Raw genomic sequence first — 15630 nt, forward strand, 5'->3', positions numbered from 1 at the left:
GCACTACTAACCCGTGATTATTTCTGGCAGCAGCAGAATAATTTTACCGCTTTAGTTTTACATTAGCATGCAATCTGCCCTTCAACAGCTACATCGGAAAGTCTTATGAAAAGCCAAATACAGAATATGGTACTTGTTCATCATCCAAAGCTATCAGCCTACGTTCATTAGTTAACCTGACTTTTTCACACCACCACTCCACTGACAACAGCTCTTTGCTCTCTGGTCACTTTAAACACAGGCTGTAAGTCAGATTTACAGTCATACAGCATCTAAGGGCTCACAACAGTAGCCAGCATCAGAACAGGGCATATCCACAACAGTGGGCCTGAGCCATTATGATATTCATCATCTCCCTGTTTTCTGAAAGATGAGAAGGGAAAGAAAGGAGCAGGGAAAGAGGATGCAGTGCTGTCTCTTTGATAACACGGGGAAAAAAATAATTCTTCATGTTCCTACTGAAATTGTGCCACTACAGAGAAAGATCTTAAAGATTTACCAGGATGGAGAAACAGCATGCAAGAGGGAACATGACTCTTGCAATTTACAGCACTCACCAAGAGGCTGGAGACTTGAGTTCCGGTCCCCGCCTCTAGGACTGTTTCAGTATTTTATCCAGTGACTATTTAATATAAAATACTCATCACATGCAGGATAATCAAATGCACAATTTCACAAAGCAGCCTGTGTATGTGTTTGGTGAGAGAAGGGAAATAATACGTACAAGAAGAAAACTTCGATGGAAGTGTATGCGCCTGATGTTAGGCTGCAGCTCAAATACCGTGGCAGTCCATGCCATACCAGTGCGCAGCAACACTGGCATGGTACAACTGAGGAGTCAAAACATCAAAAAGCATCACAAAGTTATGCAGGTAACTGCAACGGTGTCCTTGTGCAGGCACCTTATAACACTGATTTCAGTTGCCTTCATTTACATCTCTCATATCAATCCATGGCAAACATTCGTAACTTGTATTTTGCTCAGCCTTATGTGTATCTATACAACGTTCCCGTCCTGGTAGTACTCCTTTCAATGGCAAGGGGTGTTGTGTTGGTGCCTGGATTTGCAGAAATAATGAGATTGCTATTGGTTGTTGCTCTCAAATAAGATTCCTCAGCACTTGCAGACTCTGAAAACTCTCTAATCCATGCACAGTGGAGAAAAACAGTGCATGAGCTGCCAGCAGGAATCTGTCTTCTACTGTGTAATTAATTGAGAGAATTAATGTTTTTGGGTTTATTTTTCATTAGTTTAATTAGTACAGACAACTGATAAATAAAACTCAGCAAGTTTGTCCATCTTTCTCCCTTTCATTACATATATATACCCTCCAAAGCACATACACATTGTCCTGGTCTCAGATGGGATGGAGTTAATGATATTCCCAGGAGCTAGTGCGGGGCTGGGTTTTGGCTTTGATGGGACTTTCCAGTTCCTCAGGCTTCACCAGCAAAAAGGCTGGAGGGGCGCAAGGAACTGGGAGGGGACACAGCAAGGACAGCTGACGCGAACGAGCCAAAGAGGCATTCCATACCACGGGGATCATGCCTGGTATATATACCTGGGGGGTGGCCAGGGCAGGTGGATCATCGCCCAGGGACTGGCTGGGCATCGGTCAGTGGGCGGTGAGCAGTTGTGTTCTGCACCATGTGCTCCTTCCTTCCGTTCCTTCTGGATTTTATTCCTTCCCTTCGCCTTTTCATTGTAACTGTTATTGTCATCATTGTTATTATTGTTCTTTCATTTTTATTCTATTTCCATTATTAAATTGTTCTTATCGTAACCCCTGAGTTTTACATTCCTTTCCAAGTCTCCTCCCCATCCCTCGGGGTGAGGGGTGAGTGAGCGAGTGGCTGCGTGGTACTTAATTACCAGCTGGGGTTAATCCACAACACATGTCTAAGCAGCACACACTGTTAATGTATTCCCATTCCGGCAACATCTTTCCAAGGTACACTAAATTTTTGGCCAGTGAACAGAATCACAGAAAGGTTAAGTGATTTGCCTAAGGTCACACAAGAGACTTGTGGCTAAGAAGGTCTCCTGAAACCCAGCTGAGCCACTGTCCTATGCGGTGAGCCAGAAGCTCTCAACCTTCCTTCCCAGGACACCCACCGTCAGCAGCGGTTATGGACATCCCTTCACGTGCCTCTTACCTCCCACAGCTGATGCTCCACGTCCTTCCCCACCTACACCCCTCACTTCCTTGCTTGCAGATACTTTCCTCCCTGTCTTGCTTGTCTCCTGCCCAGTGCCTGTGACACAAGTGGGCAGGCAGCTGAAAGCACCTACTACGTGGAGCAGCATACTACTACCCTGAGCTGATGGGCTTTAATTGTGTATCACTTGTTTGAATCAATGGCTCGCTTTGTTGCTCAGATGCAAACAGGCAGCTAGTAGTGCTATGTCTGAAAATCTTTATAAATATCACTAACATTTTTATAATCAGGAAAACTGTTATAGGCATATATATATGTGTATACTATACATATATATATGTATAGTATGTTATTACTTTGTAGTAATCTGAACATTAATACAGAATTTTACTCATTCAGAGCACTAAGCAAACAACTCCTGTTTCCTATGTTCCTGTGTTCGTATGGTATGAGTAGGTCAGAACGTATTCTTACATCCATTTTATGAGCAGGGGGAGGTGACGGAGAGGTGAACGCTTTGCTACCTAGAGAGGACAGAGTCAGGACTCGAAATGCTCCAGTTTCAAATCCCACATTCATTCCTAGAGAGACGTTTCTCCTTTAGACTGCACAAGAAATGTATCATGGTGCTCAGTGCCTTTCTCTCCTACATATATTCATGTCTTTTTCTAGGTCGGTCTCCATCCGGAAAAAAGCATGTGTCCACTTCATCTAAGTGAAACTGAGAAAGCCTGACAGCCAAGGCATGGTGTAAGCTTTTCATTCAGGGCACAACTGAGCAGGAACAAGGCTGCTGCTCCATCCCCCAAAAGACAGCCCGGAAAACCAAGAGCAGTACTTTATTAATTATACAAACCGTCCCAACGCACACCGCTGTGACTGCAGGTGTCGTATAAAATATCAACAGTAGATGGCACGCGGCTGCTCCGCTTCCTCCAGAAGAAAGCTCAGGAACCTGATGCTGTGCTGTCCCATGTAAGGCTCTGCTCTGAAGCTCTGGCAAAGCTCAGACCTTAACAAATGTACTTGGTTTATTTGGGACCCAAACAGCAACAACAGCAACAATTCACAAACCACAAACCCATCAGATGGCTGAACTGATGAGAGGTTTGCCAGCTGCATGTTTGTTTATGCACAGTTTTTACAAAAATCACAAGATAAAACGTGGAACATAGCTTGGCTGCCCATAAACAAGCTCAAGGGGATGATTGCAAATACATGCAAAAGCCTGGACACTGGCTCCAGATGCTGGAAACAACCTGGTTGCCCTGTTTTGGGTTTTTTTCTTTGTCTGGATTTGTTTTTTTGCCTTCTTATTGCAGCAGGGTCATTTAGATTGGAAGTTACGGAGAAGAAAGAACTCAAACAAAGCCTAGTAGGAGTCCTTGGAATTGGACTATAGAGAAAAACTGAAGTTCCCATCTCATCCAGGGAAATGAGGCAAATATTTACCTACAACAGGTGCATTTCTGTGGGATAGCTGAGTTACAGGTTACACTACTGTCCATTATGTTACGTGTAACTACCTCTATAGATACAGACCTGTATCTGTAAACCCTGATAAAGGGGTGACAAAGGGTGAGGAAGCCTACATCTTAGCAAGCTGCAGAATAATCAAGTCAGAACATATTTAGGTACCATAAAAGACACCTTGCTTGGAAATAGTGGCACAATTTAAAGACCTGATGTGAAAATGCAGAGGAAATGGTACTTGAAATCTAATTAGGAGTAAAGTGATGGAAAGCACAAAAGAAAAAGCAAGTATGACTACCACTAATATCTTCATCTATATTATGTGCACTTACAGCCTTGCAAGGAAGTGGCAGAAACCTCATCATTTTTACCTTTTAAAACTGCATTCACACAGTTAAACAAAAATACATTAGAATGGAGTGTAAAAGGACAGCAGCCCTCTATGCAGAGGACTCTGAGCCAGAGAGTCAACTTGCTTCTCCCATCTCTCTATTTCCCCTTTTTTCCCCATGGTTTTTTACTACAAAACTTTTCTCTAAGTGGTACTTGTTTCCACAGTGTGAGAGCCCTACTAGGGATGTTCCTCTGTAGCATCCTGGCAAGGGACCCTGTCCACAACATTCTCTAGGACCTGAATCCAAGATATACACTGTCAGCAGCTTACACTGACAACAGTGATACATGCTGGCACTCAATTATTTCTCAAGAGCCAGGGCTCAGTGTCCCCCAGCATATTCAGACTCAGACAGGAAGAGTTAATAAGCCATGGACTGATGTTTAGCTTGCAAGTGAAACGGGACCAAAAGTTCTTCAGGGGACTTGAGGTGAACATGAGAGCGCCTCTCATCCTGGTGCACCCAGATTACTATCAACAGCTACTGAAGGTGGTTTGCTCGCACCCCGCTGACTTTGCCAGAAGCGGATTAGGGAATGTTCACACAATCCCTTCTACCAAATCGGCTTGTGAGGCAGAAAACTCACAAGTGTGGGGGGGTAATACTCAACCAACGAAGCTCGATCTGGACAAAGACATTCCATAGTCTAATTGTATGTCTTCTCTGGTTTACAACTGTTTTGTTTCAGACCATAACATGACCGCCTAGCACAGTAAAAAGGCATTGCCAGGTCTTAAAAAAGAATAAAAAAGTGCCAAGAATCTCCAGAGAATGTATCCTCTGAATAAAAACAATACAGGACAGTCAGACTGTTCCTTACACATTTTGGTTTTAAACCAGCATATTAATGATGAAAATTATAGGAGAAGTCAACAGTTATAACAAATGCAACTTTGTATATAAAACCAGCATATGTTGCAAGCAAGACATTACCATGGATAAAAACATATGCAACCCCTGTGCAGTGAGATGGAAATCTATTACTTTTATTTTTTGGGCCACTGAACATCCTAGTTGCATGAGAAGTTGAACTGTTCCAAGTGTAAAAAAGATGTTTTAGTTTGTACAGGCTCTCTCACAGAAAAACATTAGCTAATTTCAACATCAGTAGCTTTAACATTACACTCTAATATAAAACCAAAAAATATTTTTGTACAAATGTAGCTAGAAACGGATAATATCCCCAGTCTTTGAACTGTGGCATCCTCCAAGTGGACTGGTACTTACCGCCTGTTACACTTTGCTATTTCATCAAACAGGAGTTTCCACCGGGGTCGTCCAATCAAAAGTCTTGAGTTTAAAGCTTGATATTTTTCACCAATTATTTTCTGCAAGAAACAAAAAATTCCATTCTGCCTGATTTGCAGATTGGCTCATATCACCCAGGGCTCCCATTTCTGACATTGGCTGACTTAGCATATCGCTGAGGTGTAAAAGCACAAGTTATCAGAGAGTTGTGATTAAAACTGCAGCCATTCCATGCACCAATACCTCTGCTCACCGCCTTTTCAATGGCTCTCCTTGGTGTTCGTTATACATTGCTCCTCATGCAGCTGCTCATTAATCTCCCCATTACTTTTAAACCAATTTACTTAAGCCATAAAACAATAACCACGCTCTATTATTCATTCCCTCATTGGCTTTTAATGCTAAGCTGGAAGAAACACTGCTGATGCAAAAATCATAATTCTGTCTGAAGTCTTTTCTTAACTTTGTAGAGGATGACTAGGTCTGGAAAAGTAACAGGGGAAATCTTACGTTTCTCCCTGAGAGTAGTTTGCCAGCTGTTTTGAGCTGCCGTAACAGCAGAAAGCAGCCAAAACTGCTCCCTGGATGGAACCCGACCCATTCCAGCAATGCTAACTCACCAGCACTTTCATATGGTCAAATGCCCTTCCACTGCAGGGCATTACCCTTCCTTGGTTCTGTCCTCATGCGATAGAAAGGCAGAAATTCCATCTTATCTAGGCTCCCACATCCACCCTGCCGCTGAATAACCTGAAACATTGCTCATACCAATGCAAGCACAGAGTACTGGCTAACTCATCCTCCGTTAGCCTTTTATATTCAAGAGGCATCTGCCGAAGGATGGGCTTGGCTCCCTGCTGTCACACAGGCATGCTACTGCTGAGCAAAGGGAGCACGAAGCAAAACTACCCTAATTTGGGGAGCAGTCAGCACTTTGGACTAACGTCAGTGGACACAGAAGCTGCAGGGCAATGGAGATTTGAGTTTAATTTCCCCTTGAAAAATCACGAGCAGCATTATGGTTCATGCCAGTTTTGTTGAATAGCCATGGAAGAAAGACTTAAACCAAAGCTGACTTAATTTCAGTAGCTGCTTGATACACAATATTAGGGAACTTGCTTTGAGTTATTTTTACAGTCTTGCTGTGTCATTGCAATGCAGTCCTGCTTTGGGTTTAAATTTTAACCTAACCGTTACATACTGGGTTCATCAATCTGGTATTTTCAAGCACTTCATTTCAATCAACATACGTTGTCCAGTCATTAAATATGTGGTGTGCTTTCGTAACTACTGTAGCTATCACATCATTTAGAGTATGGCATAGTGCTCCTACCAGAGCTGTGAATATTATGCTCTCTCTACCTGATACCAGGCAGATCACAATCCTTTGGGAACAGTTTCTCACTGCATTTGATGTTTTGTAGTAATTGTTAGGCTTGGTTCTGGGTCCGCTGCAGTCAATAGAAAGCTTCCAGACACAGCAGGGTGAAGAATCAGGACTAGGCTCATGTGCTAGATAATGTAAAATGAAGATCGTAAGCATAAATAGCTACAGGAGATGCCAAGAGTTGGGGAATTAGCCCAGCTTTGGGCTTGGCAATACATGACAATCAACAGTTCAGTATAATTTCCAGTCTCAGTCACCAAGAAATTTGTAACTTTTGTCTATATCTGAGGCAAAGAAATCCAAAAGTTTTAAAAATAGCCGGTTTCTCTCAAAATATTTATTTGAAAAGAAGATTTCAGCTGCAAGCTCCTAGAACTATTCTGTTTTGACTCTTAGCCCAGAAATGATGCAGATTTCCCATCAAACACAGCCAACTGTCTGGTCCGTGGCCTGGCCTGGAAGGACCTCTTTCCTAGAAAAGGAAGATATGGATTTCTGCCCACATCTAATCAAGTTAAGGCTACTAGACTACATTCTCTTCAGGCTGTGGGGATGGACTTGCTCTCTTGCCCTAGTAATGAATCAATCAGTTGAGTTTATGGCCTCATTTCCTGTTTTTACCATCTGCAGTAATTCCCTTCTGCCTTTGACTGACAAGTTTGCATCGTCTACTACTCCAAGGTCTAGCTCAGTTTACAAACAGCGTTTAGCCACATACCTGTATTCCATCTGTTTGACTGAGGTACAGCTGGATATTTATATAGTCTGGTCGATTCTCCTGCCAAAGCTGGGAGGATGATAAAAAACAGCTAATGAAATAATATCCCTTCTCTTAATGGTGGTGTAAATTCACTTGTGCCTACTGTGTGCTGAGGGATATGGGTTTCAGCATCGGTGAAGTAACCTTCTGAATGAAGAAGACACACCTGCATAGCACCCCTTTGTGAACTCCAGGATGTTGCACATCAAGCTGTGTACAAAATATTATTTTAGGAAGCTACACTGCCCTTAAAATCCACCTGAAATTTTAAACCCCCATCCCTTCTTGATCTGTCTACTAGCCAAATGGCTAAAGGCCACTCACACTCAGGTCCCCCAGCCTGCACATTCTTTTTACATCTCATAAATCTCACAGATAAGTGTCCAGACTACCGGTACATGGCAACACTGTGCAGTAAAATACTGGTGACAGATACTTGAACCGTTTTGCGCAACTCCAAGAATAAACGGAGTCTGGGTCAGGTAGCACAAGCAGAAGTACTGCTGGAGCTTGCTTGTTTTGAGCAAAGCTGCCTTTCTCGATAGCATGCCAGTTGCACGGTGGGGACATACCTTGCATTTATTAAGTTGTCAGTATCCCTTCAAGCAACACCCCATTACCTTGTTATGCAACATACACAGCAGATCTGCAAACCAGCGGAAAGATTCGATGTCCCTGCACACCCAAATGAAGTAGAGTCTTCTGAGCTTGTAGCATTTCCAGCCATCACTTGAAAATAAAATGTTTGGGAAATTAAAAATTATAATATAAAAAGAAAACATTAATTAAGAAGCTTTATATATATTTGCGGAAATGTGAATTTCCATTAGAAGCTAACTGCTAAGTTGTTGTTCACCCTACGATACATCAGACACTGAAATGACCAACGCAGCCTATTAGGATGATCCTGAGAATATTAAATCTCTTGCACAGAGCTAACACCCTTCACAGATACTTTTTTCACTTTAGGAAGTTGTCAGCTATACAGAAGATTTGGGCAGCAAATATGGATTCATGCATCGTCAAACTTCTATTTCAAAGTAAAGCACAAATTCTAAGTGCATTATGCCAATTATTTATCAGGCTTATGACGTGACCCGTAATAGGAAAATATTGACAAATGCAATAATGTCAGGACTTAATTCTGCCTTTATATGTGAAAAGTTCTGGTTGATTATAATTAATACTGTAGTAAAATCACGAAGACCAAATCAAATCAGAGCTCTATTGTGTTAGGGAACTGTGTGATGTATTACAGTCCTCAGAAAATGCTGGTGGATGAAGTGTAGTCATGGGCAGATTCTGGCATTACATTTAGAAAAACAGGACTCGCGTGTCAGATTTCTAATTCAAATGAAACACAAATACAGCACAAAGGAAGGATTGGAATGAACTGGGAAAGACAACAGAGGTGAAAAAGATCTTGATGATTAATGAGTGCACATAAAGCACAAATATCCAGGAAGTATCCTCTGAGCTGTCCAATGTTGGTTTCTGTTGTTCTGACCACTGAAATGGTCAGTGCAGATTGTTTCCTTCTGAAATAATTTTCAGATAGAGAAGGCCAGCCATATCCTGACAACTTCAAACGCTAGTCCCAGGACCCAACCCCAGTTGAAAAGTTTCATGATACACCTCCCCTTACCCACTGTGCATTACGTCAAACTCTAGTGTGGTCAGCATATCCAGCAAGGGTATAGTATTAGTAAATCTAAATTGGTGATGGCTCCAACAGCTGTCTTCCCTCCCCCTACTCGTAACCTCCGCTGTCAGCCAGAGAAGAAGGATGGAAATACTCTCAGCAGCACGTAGAGGCTGAGAACTCACCTTTCGTGTAAACTCCCCACAGAGAGAAAAAAAGTGCTTTAAGACTGAGGAGTACAGTGTCTTTCAAGCCTTGATCTCAGCTTCTTTATTTGTAAACTGCTGACCTGCAGAGCAGAATTCCCTCCATCTTTTTCTGACTGCTCATACTAAGACAAGCCCTTAGGAAGGGTCACAGTCTGGTCAGATGCGACAAGATAACCATGAGCAATAGCAGGGAGAGTAAGTGCCTTTCACCATAAAAAGAACAAAGGAGGAGAAACATGGAAGGCATTTTGTATGGAAGTGTTGTAGTTCAGTTACAAAACACAACTCTCGGTGATGAAACATTGCAGCTAGAAAAGAGACTTGGCTGCAAGACTTCATGAAACAAGACAAGGATAGATTTAAAATAGCACCTCAGACGCATATGCTTGGGTCATCTCCAACAGGACTGACCATGCAGCAAAGGTGCAATCCCCCCTCCCAACCAAACCCACATGCCACATGCATGTAACACTTGTGTGTTTCTGCGTTACCACTGTCCATAATAACAGCCACTATTTACAGACCCTTCTACCTGAAAGCTACTAGCCTTCCTTAATATTAAGTTATATTTTCTTAAAAATAGGGCATAGTGTTCAACAGCTGAGTGGAGGGAAGAGCAGGACCAGGACTTAAATTGTGTACATACAACAGGAAACAAATGACTATGCTGACAGGGGTCTGATCTCCCCCCGACCTGCATGTCCTTGACACAACAGGACCGGCCCTGGTGCTCCGCAGCGCTGGCATCATAAGGCAGTTTGCACATATCGCACCTGTCAATTCCTGCTTGTAAGCCAGGGCAAAGACAACAGGCAGATCATCCACTAAACCAGAGCTTTGTTGATATTTAAATACTGAAAAGGGAAGCAGGCTAAGACTGTTACTTTCTCCCAGATTCACAGAATGTTTCCCCTGTGTATTGTACAGTGCAGAAGGGGAAGATCAGCTACAAAAGCAGGTTAGGGGATTGGCTGCTTGGAGGCCAATTTATGGCTTTATCCAGATAAATGGACATTGCAAAAGTATATGCTAACACTCTATGGCAATGTCTGTGCAAGTTCCTACAGCCTCTGATAACACACTGGTAGAGGCAAACACCTCATTACCTGCTGCTGGCCCATCATTATGGCTTGTGTCATTTTTGCTAAACATTGCCAAGGATAATCCATGACAAGGAAAATGGTCATCTTACCTACCAAGGCCCCAGATTTCAGCAAAAATTTACCCTCTTTTGGAGATGATGATCAATACACTCTCAGGAAAAGAAAATGAGGGAGCCCAAGGTGGTCTTTGAGGGCTGCAGCACTATGCAACAGGTGGGACTCACAATTTTCAGAAACAGCACTGTCAGGTCCAGCCCAGATCAATGAAAGAAGAACATGCACAGCATCTAAATTCCAGGCTTTAACTTCACCTTTGAGTTAAGAGTTGGCCATTGGCATGTTCGTCTTAGAACAAACGCTTCAGCTGTGCATTGTGAAACCCTTGCAAAGCCAGCTAGCCTTTCAAGCACTTCAGAAAAGGTTTGCTGGTTTGGTTGGCTCTTTATACAGTGCCTATGAAACAAAGGTGCTTAACCTGACTGGAGCTCTTACTCAATACTTGAGAAAAAAACCCCAACAAACCAATCACAAAACATCAATAGCAATCATAAAAGCAAGCCTATCTCACACAGTGTAAGATTTGGTGGGAGCCATGTTAACTTCTTTGCCAGTGTGCCAGAGAAACAAGAGGTAAAAGGTTTGTCTGGTCTGAATAGAATGGCAAAGGCTTTAAATAAATTAAAAAAAAAAAAAAAAAAGAAGAAGGAAAAGAGAGAAACAAACAAGAAAAGGAAAAAAAAAGCATACCTACAATATAAACTTTTCAAATGGAATTAAACACCCAAATGCTATCTGAATCCAAGCTGATCTCTTTGCTTTAAAACCTTAATCTTACACATTTACAGACAGACCAGGAGAGCTGGCCCTGCATTTCCAGCAGAAAGACTGTCACAACTTCCTGACTCTGAAAAGCTCACTATCACGGTCCATAGCCTCATCTAAGCTGGGACTAGAGGAACAAGACCTGCTGAAGGGCTGTGACTACATTAATCACAGGCCAGGCTGGTGGCAGGATATAAAGGCTAGTGACGCTGTCCTAGCTCTGGTGCATTAACAGCACAAGTCTGCCACAACTCTTTGGTTTACAAAGCCTCTATGAGATGATTTATGCTCTTCATGGCACATCCCAGTCCCCTACCTCCTTCCAACAGATCATTCACTTATGTTGTGCCAATGGAAGTTTTTAAATACTCTGAAAGTTTTTCTGATATGCACTGCTATGATAAATTGGGAGGAAATTGCTTTAAAAGGCCTAAGTTTACTCACAGCAGTGTGTTGAGTACTGATGCGAATGGTGTAACTCCAATACCTCCAGCCACGCAGAGGCTGACCTCGTAGTTCAAGGATTCCTCAAAGGGACTTCCAAAAGGTCCATCCACATACAGTCTGCAGAAAAAGCAAAAAGAAAACTTTTAGAGCAAGCTGCTACAATCAGAGAGAGGAAAAGTGAGCTGGAATGAAAACTCTACAAATAATTTGTTTCAATTTTTTATTAGTCTTGGGATGCAGAATGTGCAAATCGTTTTCCTGGAAAGCTTTATGTGGAAAGAAACCAATGTACAGGTGGTATGAAAAACTGTTATATAAAATCTCTTGGCACATTGCATGATTAGACAAACTATTTTTTAATCAAACAAGTGGAGGTGACTTAATTATGATTGCCCTTTGTGTCTGGTATTAGAGGGCAACGGAAGTGCTGCATTGGAAACAGCAACAACTTGGTGGGTCATACACAGGGAGAAAAAGAGTTTGGCTACGCCTGACTAGGAGGTTCTTCTCTTGAACATCATTAACAGCTGAGTTGTACAAAGGATTAAAAAAACCCTGTTTTTCCTGGCTTCTCATAATGCTCTTGAACAGGCTCCAAGGAATAAATAAGAGGTGACACATCTCCATCCTGTGATGTGCAAGAGGAACAAATCAACATCTGTCTACTCCTTGGGAGTATGATCCTTGGGAATATGATCTACCCCAGTTGTACAGGAGTTCTGAAGAGGGAGAAAAATCTCTGAGTTGATCTCTTTTGACTCACACCTCTCATTCTTATAACAGTTTTGCCCACCTGTTTTTAAAGATCATTTAGGAGACTAAGTCCCGTTTCCAAACCATTTTGAGTATTTCAGATACTGATGGAAAGTCAGTTGACTATAATTTAAAAATGAGCTTTAAGGTACCTTCAGAAGTTTGACCTCCAGATCTTTCCTACAATTCTCAAAGTCTGACCAATGTCATCCCTAGATAGCTCAAAATTTACGGGCTTTAATATCTCTACTACCAAGATATACCAACTACATACTTACTTCAGTAATAGATTCATTTCTAGAAACTATTATAAAGAGAACTTGAGCAGTACATTTAGTCAAGGTCTATTCTGTGCATGAGTGCCTCACTGAATCACCAAATTTTAGGTGACTGGTGAATAAAGTGAAGTGTGGTGGGACCAGCGCTGTGTTCGGCAGCTCAGTGACTGGGTATTTGCTCACAGCTCGGCTGACCGAGATCAACCTTTGGCCCGAGTCCACAAAAAAGCTCCAACATATACTAGTTTTATACATACACGTACTGGTACTATTACACAACTAAGCTATGCATACTCTATGTCTAATGAAAGAGCATGAGCTTCTTTACAACATCAGCCAGAGAATTAAAGGCAGAGGAGACATCTCTTTTCCCAGACAAAGTCTTCCAACTCTCATCTGATTCTTTCCTTTTGAGGGCTGGAGCTTAGCCATAACTTAGGATCTCAGTCTGATCCAACTTGTGTTAGTTTTGTGGTCTGACCCTTGGCATCTTACCAGTCAAGACAACATCTTGCCTGGGTGTCTTTGGCAAATACGATCCCTTCTAGGAAATTTCTTCCATACCTCTGCTGTTGCTGACATCTTGATGCCTCATATGTTAGGCTTCTTCTTCTACAGTGTTTTCTCTAAACAGCAGCTAAGTACCCTACTTTTTGATGGGTCTGGAGGCAAACAGACTGATCCTTAACTATGCCCTGTCTTATAAAGGCCTTTCTTGGATCTTGGTGTCCTACCTGGAAAGAAAGGGAGAAGACACTAGGCCAGCCACAGCCATCATCATAAGGCATTGGAAGTGCTGGCAGTAGATGTTTCTAAGTAACCAAAATTCATCACTGATATTCATAACTAAGCAATCTGTACCCTAGATACATTTATTCTTATTTCTGTCTTTATATTCTGGAGTCACTACAGTATTTTACAAATGTCCTCTTGGAGAATCTCAAAGCTTTTCAACATCAGGTATGCTAGTTCCACCATGATGAGAATGCTAGAAAAATAAATTCACTCCTTACTTAGGACAGATAAATTCTTTTGCACAATGGGGCCAAGAAAAGCTTAACCAGACAGGCGCATACAATATAAACAGATCTTTAAGTATCTTGCCATTAAATGTTTCCTGTTACACAACACTTTATAGCCCATTTGCTTAACAAGGATGTATTTTCCGCTAATGAAATTATAACACTTCTGATGCAGAGTGCAGAACCAGCTGCTTTAATAGATTTTCTAAATGTTGCACTGTCATTTGACTGAGGAGGTAAAGGAGCATCTCTTATTTAAATAGGCAACAGAGGAAATCCAGAGAAGCAGGTCATTACTTTGAAATTAATCTGGTCCAGAGGACATTTTGAGAGAAGTACACAAATGTGATGGGTCTCAGATGTATACCTCAACAGATCTGATTTTGGGATATCAGTGTAGGGCAAAAAGAAAAAAAAAAAACAAACAAAACTGGATAATGAAGACCAGCAACAGAAGTCCACTGTCATTCCTGGCATACCTCTTATACATGTGTTACCTGCCTAGCTGGTGAAATCTGGAGAATCACTCCTGAAGGTATGAGGGGCATAAGCACAGGCCTGAGGGAAATTCCTTGCATTCTGCACAAGCAGCACTAACTTTCATTTGGAGATACAAACTTAAAGCCGACATTTTTGGGGAAAAACACAAGAAGACAAAGCAAAAGCAAACTAGCAAAGCAGATTTTCCAGAAACTACCAAAGTGGAGGAGGCAATAGTCATATATAGTAGGGGTGCCACTTAGCAGAATTGCACTTAAGCCTACTTGAGGATTGTCTGAAGTATGTATTTATGTATGTCTGATCTCAGAAGGGACTAAGCAATTCCTGGAAAGTCTGAGCACCACTGAATACCATTGACATGATCAGGAGTTGAAACATGCAAAACTAGATCTGGTCACCGCAAACCAGTCAAGCATGGTGCATAATTCCATGCCAGAAATTCAAGAAACAACCTTCAATTAAGTATGTATTTTGGTCAGATTGCTCTGATTTGTGGGCCATTAGCCCCATCTGGCCTTCAAAATATTTCTGTCTGCCCACTGTGTCTTCCTCCGAGGGAGCGAGGAGCAGTTGTTTGGACAGCAAATGCAGTCAGAGAAGCCAAGAGCTTCCTGCTGCGTCTGCATGTGGTCCAGCACAGAACAGCCAGAAGTCACCACTTCCAAGTGTGAGAAAGAGAAATGGGGAAAAAGTTGGAGAAATATTGCTACTGCATTAACCCACTCCACAAGACTGCCTGAAAAGACTGATTCCAAGGATAATATGATCTCCCTGGACGATATTGTTGGATGCTATAAACATACAGTATTTAATCCTGTTTTGCTATGGGGATAATTTATAACTAAAATAAAGGTAGGGCTGATGTCTTAATGGAAGTTGTCATTTAAGAATTGATCCTTCTTTTATTCAAGTCAGTGGAAGAAAGAAACTTCCTGATGCCATATCAAAGAGCACGGTGATGAACAGAGCAGTGATTCAGTCACGGACTCTTGCAGAGATCATGCAGCTTTCGCTTCCTGTCAACAAGTTCCTTTCATTTGGTAGTGCTGAAAAGTTTTGCATAAAAGCAGTTCATTATTGCAAAGGAAATTGCACAGAGGTCAATAAAAAGACAGACAAGCCAAGGGGGTTAAGATCACTTTTTGTTTCTTTAGTTGTGCCCCACATACATCACACCACCATACTATGCTCTCCTATCCCCCAGCCTTAATTTAATTATCATGAAGGAAGGGAATGGAATTATACTGAAAGTTCAGAAATTCCCCCTTCAGGCAAACTTATTCAAATAACAAGTTGTTCTTTTCACATGTATTCATTTCCAGTCTTAGGAGTGCTCTGTTATTCCGGCAAAATTTCTTTGCTCATAAACAGAAACAAAGCTCCTCCAAACCGAATATATCACAAGAAATAACAGAGCACATTATTACAAT

The 15630-nt window shown here is 41.8% G+C and overlaps 1 protein-coding gene across 1 annotated transcript in view; it reads right to left on the reverse strand.

Moving 5' to 3' along the window:
* The window catches only part of NOX4 (NADPH oxidase 4), a 117446-nt gene that overhangs the window by 11883 nt on the left and 89933 nt on the right, over window positions 1-15630 (reverse strand). The window contains exons 14-17 of the mRNA XM_055702820.1: window positions 11644-11763; window positions 8044-8152; window positions 7382-7450; window positions 5256-5356 (exon numbers count right to left, since the gene is read on the reverse strand). Coding sequence (XP_055558795.1) covers window positions 5256-5356; window positions 7382-7450; window positions 8044-8152; window positions 11644-11763 — 399 coding nt within the window. The remainder of the gene's footprint in view (window positions 1-5255; window positions 5357-7381; window positions 7451-8043; window positions 8153-11643; window positions 11764-15630) is intronic.

The sequence above is a fragment of the Falco cherrug genome, chromosome 2 (genome assembly GCF_023634085.1).
Source record: "Falco cherrug isolate bFalChe1 chromosome 2, bFalChe1.pri, whole genome shotgun sequence".
NCBI classification, from domain to species: domain Eukaryota; kingdom Metazoa; phylum Chordata; class Aves; order Falconiformes; family Falconidae; genus Falco; species Falco cherrug.